Source organism: Cyrtonyx montezumae, unplaced genomic scaffold (genome assembly GCF_038088225.1).
Source record: "Cyrtonyx montezumae isolate F1298 unplaced genomic scaffold, pur_monq_1.0 scaffold_14, whole genome shotgun sequence".
Taxonomy (NCBI): domain Eukaryota; kingdom Metazoa; phylum Chordata; class Aves; order Galliformes; family Odontophoridae; genus Cyrtonyx; species Cyrtonyx montezumae.
Window position 1 is genome coordinate 2,455,087 of NW_027071870.1, and position 18,037 is coordinate 2,473,123.

At 37.9% G+C, this 18,037-nt stretch overlaps 1 protein-coding gene across 2 annotated transcripts; it reads left to right on the forward strand.

The window, feature by feature from the left end:
- The first annotated feature begins 10,450 nt into the window (after nt 1-10,450).
- Nucleotides 10,451-17,812, forward strand: LOC136045408 (sterile alpha motif domain-containing protein 9-like). 2 transcript variants are annotated; one of them, XM_065731239.1, is made up of 3 exons: nt 10,451-10,573; nt 10,755-10,861; nt 12,740-17,812. In XM_065731239.1, exon 3 carries the CDS (start codon nt 12,741-12,743, stop codon nt 17,487-17,489), a length of 4,749 nt encoding a protein of 1,582 aa, XP_065587311.1. In that variant the 5' UTR covers nt 10,451-10,573; nt 10,755-10,861; nt 12,740; the 3' UTR covers nt 17,490-17,812. The 2 variants fall into 2 exon arrangements, with proteins under 2 accessions (XP_065587311.1, XP_065587310.1); XM_065731238.1 differs by lacking the exons at nt 10,451-10,573; nt 10,755-10,861 and adding an exon at nt 12,102-12,194.
- The last annotated feature ends 225 nt before the right edge of the window (nt 17,813-18,037 follow it).

Sequence of the window (18,037 nt, forward strand, 5' to 3'; positions counted from 1 at the left end):
CATGATTTTCAGCCTGAAAATAGTTCAAATCCTCTCTATGATCCTAATGTCTGCAGTGCCAGGTGATGTACTGTCTCTTGCTATAGAAATCCCAGTGGTGGTGCTGGCAAATTCTTACAGCAGCCAATGCAGAGTGCTCTGGAAATCACTTTTTCCTAACACTTTCCCTTATGCTTTTGTCATCCTTTTTACCCTGACACACACTTGCAGATATGCCTCTAAGCACTAATTAACTGCAAGATGTTCAGTTGTGCCTCAGGTCTTAAAATATAAGAATATTGCTGGAAAGTAGTCGAACATTTAAACTCCCCTGGGTTTGGACTGAGAGATTCAATGTCTAATTGCAATTTAAAAAAAAAAAAAAAAAAAAAAGACCTGGGCCAATAGCTGGATTGGCACTTTTAGGTTTTATGGTGATATTAGTTGCTATGTGAAACATTATTTTGCAGATTTGTCCCCCCTCTCCAAAGAATCAAAGTGGAAACATGAGATATGTTTGTGAGGAAACTGCTGAGCTCTATCTCCGAGAGACAGTCACAGGATGTTCCGTGGCAGCAGTGTATTCCGTGATAGCATTAAATGCTCTCCTTGCAGATATTCTAAACTAGATATAAATACTGTGACAAACTGAACTACAAACATTCCACATATTGTCAACCCATGAAAGAATTCAGAAAATGGCAGCTAAAGCTATCGAGCAAGTTTAACCAGTTCTCCTAAGTCAGCACTGACTGTATTCGCATTGCTGTGACTCTTCAGCAAGTGCTGAGTACACTGTTGCTGAAAACATAGGAACAACTTGAAATAGTTGTACCAAGAAAGCAGCAATGTGGCGTGCTGTATTAGCACTGATGGCATCGCTTATTTGCAGCTTAGGCATACCTTGCCACTGGTCTTACCTTTCAAAACTGGAGATTTTATGCACAGTACAAATTCAGCCAGATATCAGTGTGTCACAGATATGCCCTCAGAGCTATCATTCATGTGGAAGAACTGTTATCCTTTTGTGCTTAGAACTGCTGGCTTGGGTATATGTTTGCAACAGTGGTCTTTTTATATAAAAATAAACAAATAAAGAGGCATTGTGGACAACCATTATCATGTCTGTTCTTTCCTAGATGTACATGAAGGCATGGGAACAGGAAACCAAAGCATCTGAAGGTATAAAACTGACTTTCATTATTGAAAGGAAACGCCAACAACTCTAAAACTGGCAAAGGCTTACACCAGCTTTTCTTGGAATAGCAGCTTATCTTCAGACTTTGGGTACTGTTCAATTGATATTTTCTTGAAGAACATGCCTTTTTTTCATTTTTACTTTTTTTTTTTTTCCTTTTTTCATGCATACAAGAAAGTGAACATACAGCTTAAAAATTGCAGTATGCAAGCCTGTGCATTTCACTATAACGGTGACAGGGAAGGACATGGAGGAATCAAGCCCACAACACCTCCCATACTTTTTTTATTTTTTTTAATGCAAAAATATATATATATATATGTGTGTGTGGGAGTTATTAATTGGGGTGGATTTTCACAAGAGAAGTTCTTCATGAGAAGTAATAGATACAGTATATCAGGTCGCAGAAAACATTTGAAGTTTCAAATAAATTCATTCTTTTAACTCTTTCAATGCAACAGTAGCTTTCAATGTAACAACTTAGAAACTGATCTGTAAGGCAATTAGTTATGGTATAAAAATGTACATATGTATATTATTCAAAATAACGTGTTCCAATTAAAATGCATTTCCTTTGCATTTGGAGTGGTTCTCTGTTTGCTGCCAAAGAGCCTGTTTCTCATTGACGAGAAGAACAGGCAATATTCAGATAATTTCTGAAAGCTACAGAATGTATAGGTTATTTATATATTATAATTATAGTTCTCCGTGGCAAACAAATACGTCTTACTCTGTTTATAGAGACAATGTGCCACAAGCCCCTTTCCAAGTCCACCAATCCTCCTCCCAGCCATCTTTTTAGCAGGTGTCTGAGTCCTACAGAAAAATTCTGTATTATTTGCATAGGGTCAGCTATTAGGAGGCTTTAGTTAGCTTCAGCTGGGCAAAAGCTGAATTATGATGTGAATTAAAATAGTCTACACACATAAAACTGAAGAAAAAAGAAAGTACTTTAGTAACAGCTAATTCAGAGGCAAATCACCAGGATGAGTAATGAGAAGCATACAGTGTGTTCACCCTTTAAGAGAAGCTGTAAGGGGCTATCTAAATGATATAGCATTCTAGAAAATAGTCTGCATTTTTATAAGCACTTCCCTAATCTGTGTTTGCTGTATGTTCTTCCTGTCTCCTTCTCCAAAGAAGAAGGAAAATAGCACTGTTTTCTGTAAATACACTGATCTCTTAACACTGAAAATAAAATAAACTTGTGATTTCAGTGGAGGAAGAGAGCACTGCACTCTCCCTGGTGGTGGCAGCACTGGTCAGGTTTGAGGGAAGCACTGAGGTCACCTCACAGATAATATGGCTTCTGGATTCACTCCTTCAGAAATAACCCTCTGACGCAAAGATGTCTGGCATGGCTGTAAGCAGAAGCATTTGTGCAGAACTCTTTGTAGTACGAGAGTGTTCCCAAGGGATCAAGGAGCCGTGGGCCACCCTCCAAATTCCTCCATCATTCATTAAAAACTGACTTTATATGCATGTTTCAATCTGGGGCAGATCTGTAGCATGTGCAAACTCTGATTTTCACCTTCTTTTCTGTATAAATCCAGATTTATAAATATCTGAGGTGTGGGGGACAAAGTGGCGAGGCCAGACTCTTTTCAGCAGTGTGTGCAGGCAGGACAAGGGGGAACGGACAGAAACTGCAGCACAGGAGGTTCTGCATGAATGTGCGCAAGAACTTCTTTACGGTGAGGGTGACGGAGCACTGGCACAGCTGCACAGGGGGGTTGCGGAGTCTCCTTCTCTGGAGATGTTCAAGACCCGCCTGGACGCCTACCTGTGTGACCTGGTGTAGGGAACTGCTTTGGCAGGGGGTTGGACTCAATGATCTCTTGAGATCCCTTCCAACCCCTATGATTCTATGATTCTATGATTCTATGATTCTATGATTCTATGATTCTATGATTCTATGATTCTATGATTATGAGAATGACGTGGAAAAAAACCTATAAATCTCTATTTTTTTCTTCATTCATTTTGTGAGGGTTTTGCCATTTTGTTTGCCCACTGATGAGAATGAAGAATGGCTTTCTTTGCAGAAGTAGGGTGATGGGTTTGAGCTCAGAGGGGAGGAAGAGTTATAACTGAAAGGAGAGTACAGGAGCAGCAACAGTATCCAGAGCAGCTCTTGACTTTTGTACCTAATCACAAAATGGTGTGCAGCACTTTATCTTTTCTTATTCAGGCATTATGTAACTTCAAGATCATTTGTAAGAGCATAATAGAATGTTACTCTGGGTTTTCACAATTGCTAATACAAGGATGCTCAGATCTGACACATTGTTTTGGCTTTGAAGCATTAATATTCCCCACACCCATTTAGAAGGCTAAAGGTATCCTGGGCCACTTTAGGAAGTGTGTTGCCAGCAGATCAAGGGAGATGACATCTCCCTTCTATCCAGCACTGTTGAGTCACACCTGGAGCACTGAGTTCAATCCTGGGCTCCCCAGTACAAGCTGAACATGGACATCCTGCAGCCAATTCAGAAAAGGCCACAAAGATTAAGAAGAAGCATTTGATGAGCAGAGAGCTGGCACTGTTCAACCTGAACAGGAGAAAGCTAGAGGGGATGTTATCATTGTTTTTAAGTATCCAATGGGAGCACATAGAGACATTAGAGCCAGGCCCTTATCAGTGGTGCCCAGTGACAGGACAAGGTGGCCAAACACAAACCAGCTGCCCAGGGAGGCTATGGAGATGTTTAAAATTCCTTCTATGCTTCTCCATCCTTGGAGATATTTGAAACTCAACTGGACACAGTCTCTAACAGGCTCTGAGCAGCGGTGCCCTCCAGCCTCTTCCGTGCTGTGACTGTGAGCATGAGCAGGGAGAAGGTGGGGAGCAGAGGTAGTCCTCAGCAAAAACAACACTAGCAATTATAACAAAACAACTTCATGTTAATGCTACTCATTTGCATATTTTCATTAACTGCTCCCTTGAAAAAAAAACAGAGGACTCATTTGTTCAGCTATGCTAATACAACAAAATATAAGCACAGTATTGTGTATGTGCTTCCAACTCTTTAACCAAGGCAAAGTTAGTAATTATCACCTGAACCCTGAATAGGAAAGAGGCTATTGCCATGTAATAATGGGTAAAAAAGGCACTTTTTAAAATTTTCAGTAGCTTTTTCCTTCTTCTTTTTTGACTTACTGCAATGAAAGGCTATCATCTTTCCTCTGGCCTTTCTTCAGCATAATTCTTTTGTAAATCTGTCACCAGACTGGTATAAAAACATCTGTATCATACAGCTTTCTGGGAGCTAGATGGCAATGGTTCCCCGCAGGAGATGGCAGGAGGATCTTGAAAGCTGCTTGGGACAGAAAGCAAGGAGAAAGGGAAGGTAGATCATACTAGTAAACACTGACTTCTGTTCTGGCAGACATGGAAAGTCCCAGGTGACTTCTGCATTTGAGGTAATACAATGTGTAACTGGGCCTTCATTTTTCTCTTCTGCCTCCTACAAGTTTTTCCTAACTTATGTCAACTACTTCCTAGGTAACTAAATGGCTGTGATAAGAATATTTTTGCAGCAAGCCAAACTTTTTCTTTACGTTGCCACTGTATTTGAATGTCATCTAATTTTCTATTTAAAAATGAAAAAAAAAAAAAAAAAAGCAGAATGCTGTTCATATACATCAATTAAAACCATCAAAGTGCAGGCTTCAATTTTCATTCTGGGCTGAAAATTTTAAGTCCATGACAGGCTATGCAGAAATGTTTCTTCAACAACTTGTTCTCAGTAAGTCTCTTAAGGGTATACAAGGAGTCTATCTACAGAGTAGAAGCCCTCCTCCCTCCCTTCCTTCGTGTGGGCTGCAAGGGTCTTCCTAGAGAGAACAGAACTGAAGCAAATGTTTCTGAACACTTTGCAGACTGACACAAGGGGATCACATCATCACATCAACTGATGCACCCTTGGGATGGAACAAGGAATTTTATTGTGCTTTTTATAAGATAATTAAGAAGAAGAAAAAAATTATTCCTTCATTAGAATCTGTAGTATATAAACAATAGAGAAGGAGCCTGGAAGACAAACAAAAGATTAAACATCTAAGGATCCCGTTCAAGACAAAGTTTACATCAGGGTTAAGTTACACATGCAATGCAAACACCAGAGTGTTGATGGAAATAGTGCTCCACCTAAAAAGATAACACACATACATCTTTCCAGGGTATGCTCTGCATTCCAGGGCAAAGGACAAAGCTGTTGTTATGCTTGGTCCCATCCACGTCTTATAGAGAAATATCCAACATTACAAGTACATTCACTTATTGTAGGACACTATTCTAAACATCAAGCCAGGACAGTTAGAAAACTAGATTCTATTTGTCATTCTTTTTAAGTGTGCCTGAATTACCTCAAACAAGGTAACCTTTTGAGAAACAATATAAATGAGATTCTAAAGTATTTGGTTTAGAAAATTTGGTCAGACAGGGAAGGCTAAGAATTGTTTCATCTTGGTTGGAAAAGATACCAATAAGAATAAGTCTTCTAGTATGTAGAAAATGTTCAACAGGAGAAAAAAAAAAAAAAAAGATACTTGGATTATTTTTTCTCCATCTTCGTTACGAGGAGGAAAAGGAAGGACCTACTCAGAAAACTCAAGTTAGATAACAATACTTAGGACCTAGGAAAACAGACAGTACACAGAAAAAGTAGAGAAAGACATCTAGTTCTGATTGAATAACATGAATTCTAGCCTAAGAGTTCAGCAGATTTGTTCACAACACAACTGGTTGCCTGGCTTCCTCCAGACCTCTTGACCCCCAGGCACACCAGGCCCTACAGTTCAGCATTGGCTACACACTTCAGGCAGCCTGATAATATATGCTGGGGTCCAGCCCTAAAGGAGATGGTTGATACCTGAGCCCATGGGCCACAAGCAGTCCCCTGCCTTCATGGCAGCCCCGCGCGCTCACCCATCTCACAGCAACAACCAGGCCATCCACTGTCTCAGCTGAAACCAAGACATGGGGAGGGTGTAGGACAGTCCTAAATTTTCAACTCTCATGCCTGCTACATGTGTGTTACATGCACTTGTGCTTCTTGGTGAGTAAAACACAGTGAACCCCTATAATAATATTTCAACTTACTTACTGACTTCTCAAAAGAAAACAGAAACCCAAAAAAGAAAAATAGTGGGTGAAAGAAGAATGTAAAACAAAAAATAGGACTTTTTTTGTCAAGTTGAATAATACGGAACTATCTTAATTTGCAAAGGAATAATGTCACCTTTCAAAGAGTACAGTCTGAGAAGATATTATAAGCAGAAACATGCTGCCAAATTTGATTTGTATCAAGGAATGTTTTGTAAGGACAAAATAGCTGAAATGAAAAACAGTGCCATCTCAACATTATTTTTTTTTAAGTTACAACTTAAATGGACTCTGTTATAAGAGCTAGTTGTATAGTAGCAAATCTGACTGCAAAAAAACTCAAAGCAATATTCTGATGGCAAGTTTATTAAGCAATGCATGGAAAGTGCAGCAGACAAATACAGATTAACAAAATGGATTTTTCTAAAATCGTTAGGTCGTTGTTGGACTCAATGACCTTTCAGGTCTTTTCCGACCTGAGTGATTCTATGATTCTGTGATTCTATGGCAATCAGTTTGTCCCATCAGACTGCTTGAAGAAACAGGAAACTATCAAATGAAATTTGTAGAACAAAGATGCTAATTTCAAATTATATGCTTTGGTGATAGATGAAAGTACTGATGCTACAGATAAGACTTAACTGGCTGTTTTTATTAGAAATACATAATAACAAACAATGTCACTGAAGAAATGTCTTATTTGGTGCTATTAAAAGACATAGCAAAATCTCTTTGATTTGAATGAAGCAGTAAAAATTGAATGAAAGCAATTTTCTTTAACCTTTGTCAACATGTGTGGTTTAACTACAGCTGGCACCTCAGTGGCAGTTGGTAGAAGGAAAGACTTATAAAATTAATGGAAGACAATGCAATTCTGCCTAGCAGTTCGTGTTTGGTGAACTATCACTTTCCATTATTGTACATCAAGAAAAATTATGTGTGAAAGCTTAAAAATCGGATAATGTTGTGCAAATCATCATCAAAGCTGTGAATTTCATAAAGCCCAGGGGATTTATTCATTTCCTATTGCAAGAGTTCCTTAAAAGCATGAATGCTAATTAATGGCGGCATCATTACTTTTCTGAAGTGAGGTGGATAAGTCAGGGTAAAATGCTAAAAAGATTTATGATTTACAAAATGAAATTAAAGCATTTATGGAATCAAAAGGAAAATCTGTGCCAGAACATAAAGATTAAAAATGGCTCACAGATTTCTGGTGGTGTTTTGATAAATAAATTTGAGAATAATTTCAAAATCACAAAAAAAAAAAAAAGTTATATTTCTATCTCCATTTTCAATTGACATAAATAGATTACCTGCAAATTTTCAAATGCATTATATAGAGTTGCAGACATTCACCTCAAAAATTTGATCATGTCTCTTTACTCAACTTTTATAAGCCCTCTCTTACTAGAATGAAACAACCTCCACCTCATGATCACGCATTATTCATGTCATCACTTCTTGGCATTACACGTTTGTGAACAACCGTTTTCAAGTACAGGAAGAGCAAAATTTCACCAAAAATCTTTGACAAACATTGTGAGAATTCACAAAATAAAACTGAACCATTTCTATCAAACCAGGCTGGTACACTGGTTTCACAAAAATGAGGATAAATGTTCCATTAGATTTATGTTTTGGTCACTCTCTTTTTAAAGAGTAAAAAATATTTAAAAATAAGTTCTGCTACTTATATATAAAAATTGTGTTATGTATTTTATATGTGGCCCAAAACGATTCCTCTTCACTCAGTGCAGCCCAGGCAAGTCAATAGTTTGGATGCTGATGGTGTACACCACCCTGCCTAAAGCTCCTTAAAGACAGCAAGTCCTGCCTTCTCTGGTCTGCCTGCTTAGTTGTACAGGGCTTGCAGCAGTTATCCCCAGGGAAAAGGATCACTTTCAGTTCACCAATTCTTCACTATTCAGCAACTGATGATTTCAGGAAGAGCTAAGGAATGTATCTTACTATGGGCCTGTGGCAGTGAGCAGGAAGTCTTCTTTTGCATTCTTTCTCAAGGAATTTATAATGGTGAATGCTGAATGCAAATCCAACCCAGAGAATCAAGTTCAGTGAGAGTGAGCTTATGGTGGCTTTTTTTCAGCCTTTTGTGATTTTTTTTGGCAGAATCTGTTCTGGGTTGGGACACAGGGACAGCAGCTAACAAGAAATGGAGTTTCCACAAGATTGTGGAAGCAGGTAGGCATGCCAGAGAATCAGTGAAAAAAGCCTTAAAACCTTGAAAATGGTCTCCTGGGAACAACATGTTAATTTGCAAGAAAATAACATGTTAGGCATAAATAGCATGCTGTATGTTTACATAGCAATAGTTGCAGAGCTTTCAAGAACTGATAAAGTAACTCTATTGATCACTACATTATAACTGGTATGAAGAAAAAAAGAATGAAGACAGATTTCCTAATGAGAAAATAAGATGAAAGAGCTCACAAGACAGGATTAAGACAGAGAGATTGTTTATCAGTTACAATAATGGGCAAAAAATCTTGACTGGGGGAAAATTATCTTTTTTTTTCCAATTAAAATAAGTTCATAAGTTCATAAGTTCATAAGGTTGGAAAGGACCTATAAGATCATCTAGTCCAACCATCCTCCTATCACTATCTCTACCCAACTACTAAATTAAATCCTTTAGCACCTCATCTAAACGCTTCTTGAACAGATATGAATATGGATATGAATATGAATAGGAATATGAATATGAATGAATTTGGATGGTGAGACACAAGATCATCAACTAGGACAACTTTCCCCCACCCTATGCTCTTTTTCCAAGCTCAGATTTTCTCCTTCATTCCCAGCTATTCAGTCTCCTGCCCCAGCCCCAAACAGCACAGGGGGATGGGGAAGAGGAGCTGTGGTCAGTCCATAGCAGCCCCTCTCTTCCACTTCTTCCTCCCACACTTCTCCACCACTCTAGTATGGGCTCCTTCAGAATAAACCACATCCAGTGTAGATTTTCAACAGTCTTCAGTTCCTGTCAGGAGACCATACTCCAGCAAGATTACTCCACAGGTCACAATTTCTTCCAGCAGCTCTGGTCTGGGGTCCTGTGCTGCAGTCCTGCAGGCTGCAGTGCAATTATCTGCTACACTGTGGTCCTGACCATGAGCTGTGGGGAGATGAATACCTGCTCCATCGTGGCTTTCTCCAGAGGCTGCAGTGGAAACTGTTTTTGAGCCTGGAGCCCCTCCACCTCCTCCACTGACCTTGGTCTTTGTGGGGTTCTTTATCACATTATCTTTCCTCACTCCCCACACCGTCACGCAGTGCTTTGCTCTTTCTTCAGTACATTTTCCCACCAGCATGGATGAGAGTCTCTGCAGCAGAGCCTTAGGAACTGTCTGGAGCAAGCTGCATCCAGCATGAGGCAGCCCCTGGCCTCTCCTCACAAGACCCCCTTCCTGCTGCTAACACCTTGCCACCTACACCTGCTACAGGGATTTTTAGCTTCTTTGTCCGTAAGCTTGAACACAAAACATAACTCTGCTAGTGAGAGCACTCTTGCTCCCACCTTTCTAAGCAGATTGTTTAAGTGCTTGTCACTATCTTCCTCAGTTGCATGTCAAGGGCAAAGGATGAAAAATCAGGGTTGTGGCAATGGTCAGAGCAGTAGGCTATTGCAAGGCTGGAATCAGAACTGTGCAATGGGAGGAGGAGCGACCAACCACTGGGTGTTACTGCATCAAGAGGTTCAGTGAGCATTGGGGAGCAGTACAGTCCAAAAGGAGAAGACCAGGAATAAACTAGCTTACCTGCATTGCAGGAATTCAAGCAACCAAGACAAGGAGCAACTCAGTAGGACTGATTCTTCAGAAGTCTCTATTAATGTGGAATATTCACATTTCACTTCCTTTCACAAAATCACTTCCTCTAGTATTTCCCTTCTTCTCATCCCAGTTTTCTACTGGTTTAAGACTGTAAATATACTTATTAGCTTTTGATTATCAATAAATTACTCAATGTTTTATAATTTTGTTTCTGAATAATGACTCAAGACAGCACTGTATATGTTTTAATAAAGGCATCCTAGATCAGAATTCTTTATTTCCCAAGTGAACCACAGTAGTTTCCCAAAACAGAAGAAACAGAGAAGCAATCCAGCTTTGTAAAAGAGAAAGTGAAAGGAGAAGAGATAAGTAGAACCTCCCAGATACCCTGCACCTATTTCCTTCTGCTTCTCTGCAACACCCAGCTTCAAACTTGCCCAGTCTGCAGCATCTTAGACATAGCTATGGAAGTGAAAACTAGAAGGATGTAAGGAAAAGGTAAGGAATAGTAAATATTCTGCAGCAAGCACTGTTCTCTCTTCTCCAGAGATGTGCTTTTGCCACTGAAAAACCTGATCTATGCTGTTTCTCTCCTTCTTACTACTTCTGACCTCAGATTTCTGTTAGAAGTTTATGAGCTAATTTTAAATTTTCTATTTGTTTTGTTTTTTTTCTTAAGTTTGGAAGAATAATTCTGATGAATTTTGGATGCTGTGGTTTCCTGCTTGAGCAAAATACACCTACTGGACAACTATAGAAAGAAAACTGCAGAAGAGAACATTTACAGTAAGTACGTGCATACTGAAATATCTTATGAAGAAGTGATGTCTTAGTCTGATACCATTCCATGTTTTATATGTTTATAGTGTTCATATGGGGTTTTTTTTTCATTTGTTTTATACACTTAATGATCTATAATCCACTAAAATAAAATCTTCTGTTAAATTTTTGCACACAAAATCTAGCTGTTAGGAGATTATGCTGAATTAATCCCAAGGAAAACATCCTCAAAGAAAATATTCTGCATCAACAATATGGTAGAGTGGCACTGTGTTGGCAAAAGGCATCTTCAAAATATTTCAGCGAGTTAGAATCATTAAGTAGCCAGAGCTTTGTAGCCGGAGTAGCCGGAGTGTTCTTTCATTAGGGGTTATTCTGAACTCTAAAACACAGAGTAACTGTTTAAAAGGACATAAACTGATTTGCTTCTATGTTAGGAGTACACTGTGCCTCCATTACAGAGTTTAAGTTTGGTGGAATTTAAAATACTTCTACAACTGTAAAGAAACAGTGGCTGGACACGACTGCACTGCCGGGTTGAATACAGTCTCCAAGTCGGAGAAGTACTTTGGTTTCAGTTTCCTTTCTCAGCTTTCAGGCGATCTGGGTGGAGCTACTACTGTGTATGACTGCGAGTTTCGTTTAGACATACAGAGTTCATCTGCCGCCCTAAGTTCGATGTCATTTTGAAGAACTAGAAACTAGTTTTCCTTCTTTTCCTGTGAGCAAAGGGGAGGGTCCCCTAAGAGCAAAGACAACTGCAGTTTTCCCCAGCCTGCTCCCTCCTTTTCTTTTTGCCCTGACCGTCCATTAGCTAAATCAGGAGTCCAAAGCTATGAAGACAAAGGTATTCCAGCATAAGCTGTAATACACCTTTATTACTGCTTCTTATTGAAGTATACAGTTTAGGAAATCATAAAATAGATTGAAGAACACATGTTGCTAGGATAGTAGTAAACAAAATTTCTTCACTGCAAAAATATCTAAGTTACTTTGTCTGAAAAACAATCCACTGCCAACAGGAAAAGTACGTGGAGTGGGATATTACCACTAGTGCAATGATTATAACTGAGTGTACTTCCATAACAAAGTAAATATTTCAGAAAAATTAATATAATTCTATAATTGAGAGTATAAATAAAATTGGTCACTTTTCAGGAAAAATCTTGGCTTGCCTTCTTTGCCCTGTCCTTCTTCAAAGTTTACACAAAAAGTCCACTTTTACTAAGACCAAGAGAATTTTAAGATGTTTTCCTACTTGTCACTCATCTCTACAAATGCTGATGACCTGCTTGATTTTGTTTGAGAAAACTTAATGAATGCAAAACATACTGAAAAGGTAATATGGATAAGATCTTCCTTTTGTTTGCAATAGCAGGAGTTGAATAATCATGGCAGTTTATTTCTACCTTACTGTCTCTTTGCAGTTTTATTCAGAAAAATCAAGTATCTAATGCATCTAAGGATGAAAATAGGTTGAATCTCTGTGTGCATTTGATTTTGCCTCTCCACCAAAAGCTTTATGGTAGCCAGTCGTGCATTTCATATCACATGGATTAAATGACTGCAAATTCTTTCCAAATGATGACAAATAGATATGAGCCACAATTCTTTATGTCATGTAAGCTATGGAAGCAGTTTGAAAAGAAGATTTGAAAAGAATTGTTCCATGAGAAAAAGTAGTATGTCTCTTACAAGCAGTTAATGCCTTCAGTATGAACAGACTTCACATTCCCCTGATGTCCCCTAATTGAACTGTTATATTCTATGTGACATTTTACACAAATTAAGAAACTAATGATAGCAGCAAGGAAATGTGAGTTATTGAGTTGATAGGCTATTATATAGCAGTATAAGTAACACTGTGATTTTTTTTCCTTAAAGAATGGAAAATTCAAACACTGAGAAAAAAGAGAAAGCACACTTATATCAACATGTTGAAAAATGGACAAAAGAAGAAGTCAAACAATTCTTAATTGAAGACATTAATACTGATCAGAAATACGCAGAAATCTTGTATAGCCAAGATGTAACTGGTTCTACTCTGAAACTGTTGACTAAAGCAGACCTTGTGGACATGAGTATACCTCATGGGCCTGCTGTTCAAATCATTCATTTCCTGAAAAAGTATGGCATTCTTGCTGAAAGTTCTAACCAGGCTATGGAACAAGAAGGCAGTCTTGATGGAATAGTGGATGTAAAAACGGCAAAGGAAGAATGCAAGAAATATGGGTCATTTAATTCCAGTGTATTGCAGGATTCTGAAATGGAGCCTATAGAGAACAAAAGAGCAGTAAATACAGCTGATGAGAGCGTATCAGAGCAGCCACTGCCAAACATCCAGCACCCAACCGGAAGCATGTGTATGCCACATCCTTTTGATAATTTCAGTGATGGTACTCGATACACGCAGCATAATATTCTTCATGTTCCTGAAACAGGGTCACTCAATCTCATTGATCCAGTGCATGAATTCAAATTACTTACCAACACAAAGAAAGCACAGGAAGAGGATATCAAGAAGAAATTCAGCAATGAGGTCTTTAGGTTTGCTTCAGCTTGCATGAACTCTCGCACAAATGGCACTATTCATTTTGGAGTGCGTGACAATCCACATGGGGAAATTGTAGGAATAAAAGTTACCCAGAAAGAAGCCTACATTGACCATTTTAATACATACATTGAAAAGTACTTTGTTGGGGAATACATCAGAACTGCAAAAGCTTGCATTAGAGAACCTAGATTTGTGGAAGTATTATTACCAAATGGAACTCCATCAGATATGTTTGTCATTGAAATAGATGTGGTTCCCCAAAACTACTTATGTAATACAAGCTACTTCTCTACTAACATATATGATTTTGCGAGCAAGACTTGGAAAAAAGCTGTCTTCATCCGGGATGGAGCTAGTTCTAAAAACATTCACAATACAAAAGAATTTATAACATTTACAAGCTCTTTGACATCATTAGCAGACTCTCGTAAAAGAGCAGAAGAAGAGTATAAGTTAAAGCAAAAGAAGACAATGCCTGAAGGACTAAAGCTAGTTAGTCTGCTCACTGGCAACAGAGGTATTCTAGATGATTCTTATTATGACTACTACATTTTGGTAACAAACAAATGCCTTCCAAGTCAAACTTCACAGTTAGACTTTTTACAGGAGATAAAATTGTTTGCTGTTCTTGACTTTGATTTTGAATCAGAAACGAATGGTGTTCTTAAGACCTACCAAAAAAACCTAAATGCCAAAATTCACTTCCCAAATCATTATGATAACAAGGTGGGTTCAGTTGCTGAACAAGCTGAGAAGTTGAAACTGCATCAGGAGACCAACTGGATTTTCTGCAATGGTGGATCAGACTTAAAAGACAATAAGGAACTACCATTAGATCCCACTTTGTGGCAACGACATAGAGCTGCTGAAGTCAGAAAAATGATTTCATTTCTTTCACACAAAGATGTAAAGCAGAGTGGAATGTTTTTGATAGTGTTTCTCTTGCTTTCCCGAGTGGAAAATCCATTGGATCCCTTTACTGAGACATTTGTTACATTTTACCAAGAATTAAAGGGGCTAAAAGACATTATCTGCATTTGCATTGGTACAGGTACATACCAGCGATGGAAAGATCTTCTTCATGCTAGAGGAATTAGAGAGGAAGAACTTTCAAACAGGAGTGTTTCTAATTTAACTCTAGAGATGGTAAATGGTACCATCACAAGAGTAAAATCAATGACAAAGTCCTCCAAAAGACTTCTGCCCTCTGTTGGTGGTTCTACTACTCTCCTAAAGAAGGAAGAAGATTTCATAGAAGCATTGGAAATCCTGTGTGAAAATGAATGCAAGGACACAGAGATAGAGAAGGATGAAGAACAATTTAAAAAATTCATGACAGAGCGGGAACAAGATTTTTATCGAGGTGGTAAAGTGTCGTGGTGGAATTTTTATTTTTCTTATGAAAATTATACATCAGATTTTATCAAAAGGGATAGTTACGAAAACCTTGAAAAACTAATTGTGTCTTTGTCTAACAGTGCTAATCAGTCACCTGTAGAAACTGTCAACCTTTATCACCATCCTGGCTGTGGTGGCACAACATTAGCTAAGCATATCCTCTGGAATCTCCGAAAACAATTCAGATGTGCAGTTCTGAAAAACAAAACAAGTGACTTCGGAACACAGTTGACAACCTTAGTCACCTATGGAGCAAACAATAACAGTGGCTATTTACCAGTGTTACTTCTTGTGGATGATTTTGAAGATCAAGAAAATGTCTATCTTCTGCAGAAAGAAATTGAGGAAGCTATAACAAAAAAATGCATTCCATACATAAATCCTTTAGTGATCATTCTAAATTGTATGAGATCTCAGAATCCTGATGAAAGTTCCACAATCAACCTCTTGAACAGTATTTCTTTGAAACAGAATCTTTCTCAAAAAGAGCAGAGAGCTTTTGATCAGAAACTGAAAGATATTGAAAAGATACATCAAAATCCTGACAATTTCTATTCATTTATGATTATGAAGAAAAACTTTGATCCAAAGTACGTAGAAAACGTGGTGAAAAAAACCCTGCACAACTTGAATATAGCCTCTAAACCAGCACAACTTGTTTACTATCTAACACTGTTAAATTCTTACAGAAGAACATCTACACTTCCAGTATCACTGTGTGAAGAATTCTTGGGAATTAATTCTCAAGAGATTGGCAACAAAGACAAACTGATAGAAAAAATGGGAATTTGTTCCAATATTCTAATGTATGTTCAAATACAGGAATACACAAGATACCGAGGTCTACGTATTGTTCACCCATTGATAGCATGTGCCTGCCTAACAGAATTTAAGCAAACCTATGACTTGTCTAAAAGTGAAATCATATCGCGGTTATTGAATGAGGATTTATTTTATGAGACTTCTTTAAAGAAAGACAAACTTATTCGTGACATACAAACCTTGCTGATTACTAGACAGCGCAAAGAACATGGTGATGAGTTAGACACTTTGTTTTCCCCTTTAATTGAAGCTATTCAAAGAGAAGAGAAGTCCATTAATGTGGAATGTGTGTTAAGACTAGCTTCCAATAAATTCAAGACAAATGCTCTCATTTGCCAAGTCTTGGCAAGATACTTCTACATCAAAGAAAAGAATTTTGACTTAGCATTATTCTGGGCCAAAGAAGCCAAGCAGCGAGCACCACACAATTCATACATATCAGATACACTAGGTCGAGTCTTTAAAAGTCAGCTAAGATACTGGGTAGACCACAAACTAAAGAGTGAAGTCTTAACAGCTGAGAAACTGGAACATTTGCTAGATCTTGCTCAAAACGCTTCACAAGCTTTCAGAATATCTCAGCAGCAAGCTGAGAATGAAGATAACGAATATTTGCAGCATCAAAATCTTAAAAGAAAGTTTCAAAGTTACAATACTTCTGGTTATCTGGGAGAGATAGAGACTGGTCTCTATATCATTGATGTCCTCATTCAACTTCCTTTTATCAGCAAAGAAATCTTACAGCGTAGAGGAAATACGATAAAGCATCTATCAGAAAGCAGTGATTTAAACGTAGATAACCCTAACACAGTGAGTGAAATGATTGCAGCACTTAAACATTATTCCAGCTTTTTAAATAATTTGCAATCACAGTTGAAAAGGGCATTTGAGTTTTTCGAAGACTACTTTGTGTTTTTCAAAACACAGATGAATGAAAAAGAAATTGCAGAAGCAAATATATACAAAAAGGTTCAAGAATGCTTTAGCAAATACACAGAAATATTTTGTGATTGGAATATTGATAAACTGAGAAGACAACAGTTCTTAGGGTGGCCCTTGAGTCAGAAAATAGAAGCATTCAGAAAGACTGTAGAGGCTTCCAAAGCAGATTCGTTTTCTGGACTTTTGGCATACCTTTACAAAAATCACAGAAATGATGACAGAGAAATAGAAAACATAGTATATGCATATGTATTTTTGTGTTATGAAAATTCACAAGCAACGCTAAAAGAAAAACAGAATTTTATTTTGGCAAATGTTGTTCTGAACTGCATTAACCCTAAATCCACTGAGTTATATCATTTTAAGGAGCTGAGAAGTCAACTTCTAAATATTCTGGACAGAGTGGAACCAAATTCATACTGTGTAGAGCCTTTCTTTCTTGCCTCCTTGTTGTTCTGGCCTGAAAATAGAAAACATCTAACTGAAGATTCCAGGAAGATGGAATACTATCTTATACGCCTAAGTGAATCTTTCAAAAAACTCTATGGAACTGTGCATCATTCCAAGCAACCTCTGGCTCATTTCTATCTTGCAAAAGGCAGTGGTCTGAACAGATTTGTTCACAAAAGAAAGATAGACCAGCTTTTTAGAACACTTACAGAACAAAACCTGAATTCCCTCTGGCAGAGTGGAAATATCTGGAAGGAAAAGGCTGTTGATGAGCTTTTGCTTCCTTTAGATGGTATTGCTGAGGGTACAGTTATCTATGTGAACTATGGCAGCAATGAACACTTCAGAATACCAGTGCAGCCTGCTCTTTCATGCCAACTGAAAAATGGCCAAAATATACAAAGAGTGTCTTTTTACCTTGGCTTTTCCATCGCTGGTCTCCTGGCATACAACATACAAAGTCTATAATTAAAACAATAAGGGCTGCATTTTCACATAGTTACATGTATGAATAAATGAATTACAAAACATAATATTTAGAAAATGGAAATGTAATATTTAGAAAATCTGATGGAATTTAAATACTACAACTCTTAACCCTGTTTTGTTAGCATTTTTGCCATTACTTCTAGGGTTGGATGCTTCACCTTTATCCTCATACTCTTTCATAATGTAAGAAGAAGGAATATATATTACAAAACATACGTCATGCAACATTTCCTGATGCTCCTTTGTATCTGGTGTAATCTCAACACGAGAGGATTGTAAACAGCTATTTTGGTTTCAAAGCACTGTGGGATGCTTTTCACTCTTCTCATTGCACATATTTGAATAATGTCATGCATTTGCTTATAGGCTTTTACTAATAACCAAGACGTGCATGTTGTGAGATGACAGAAGCATTGATACTTTCTCAGGGCATTTCAAAACCTATGATTGTTAAAGATGCTGCTAATTCCTGCACCACAGTAAAAACAAACGCATTTGAAGCCAACTCAAATGTATTTTATTCTTTC

Excerpts from the sequence above, each read along its gene's own strand:
- LOC136045408 (XM_065731238.1), top strand. The coding sequence starts at position 12,175 with ATGCAAAACATACTGAAAAG. Across the intron at positions 12,195-12,739 it reads ATGCAAAACATACTGAAAAG|AATGGAAAATTCAAACACTG; the intron begins GTAATATGGATA and ends TTTTCCTTAAAG.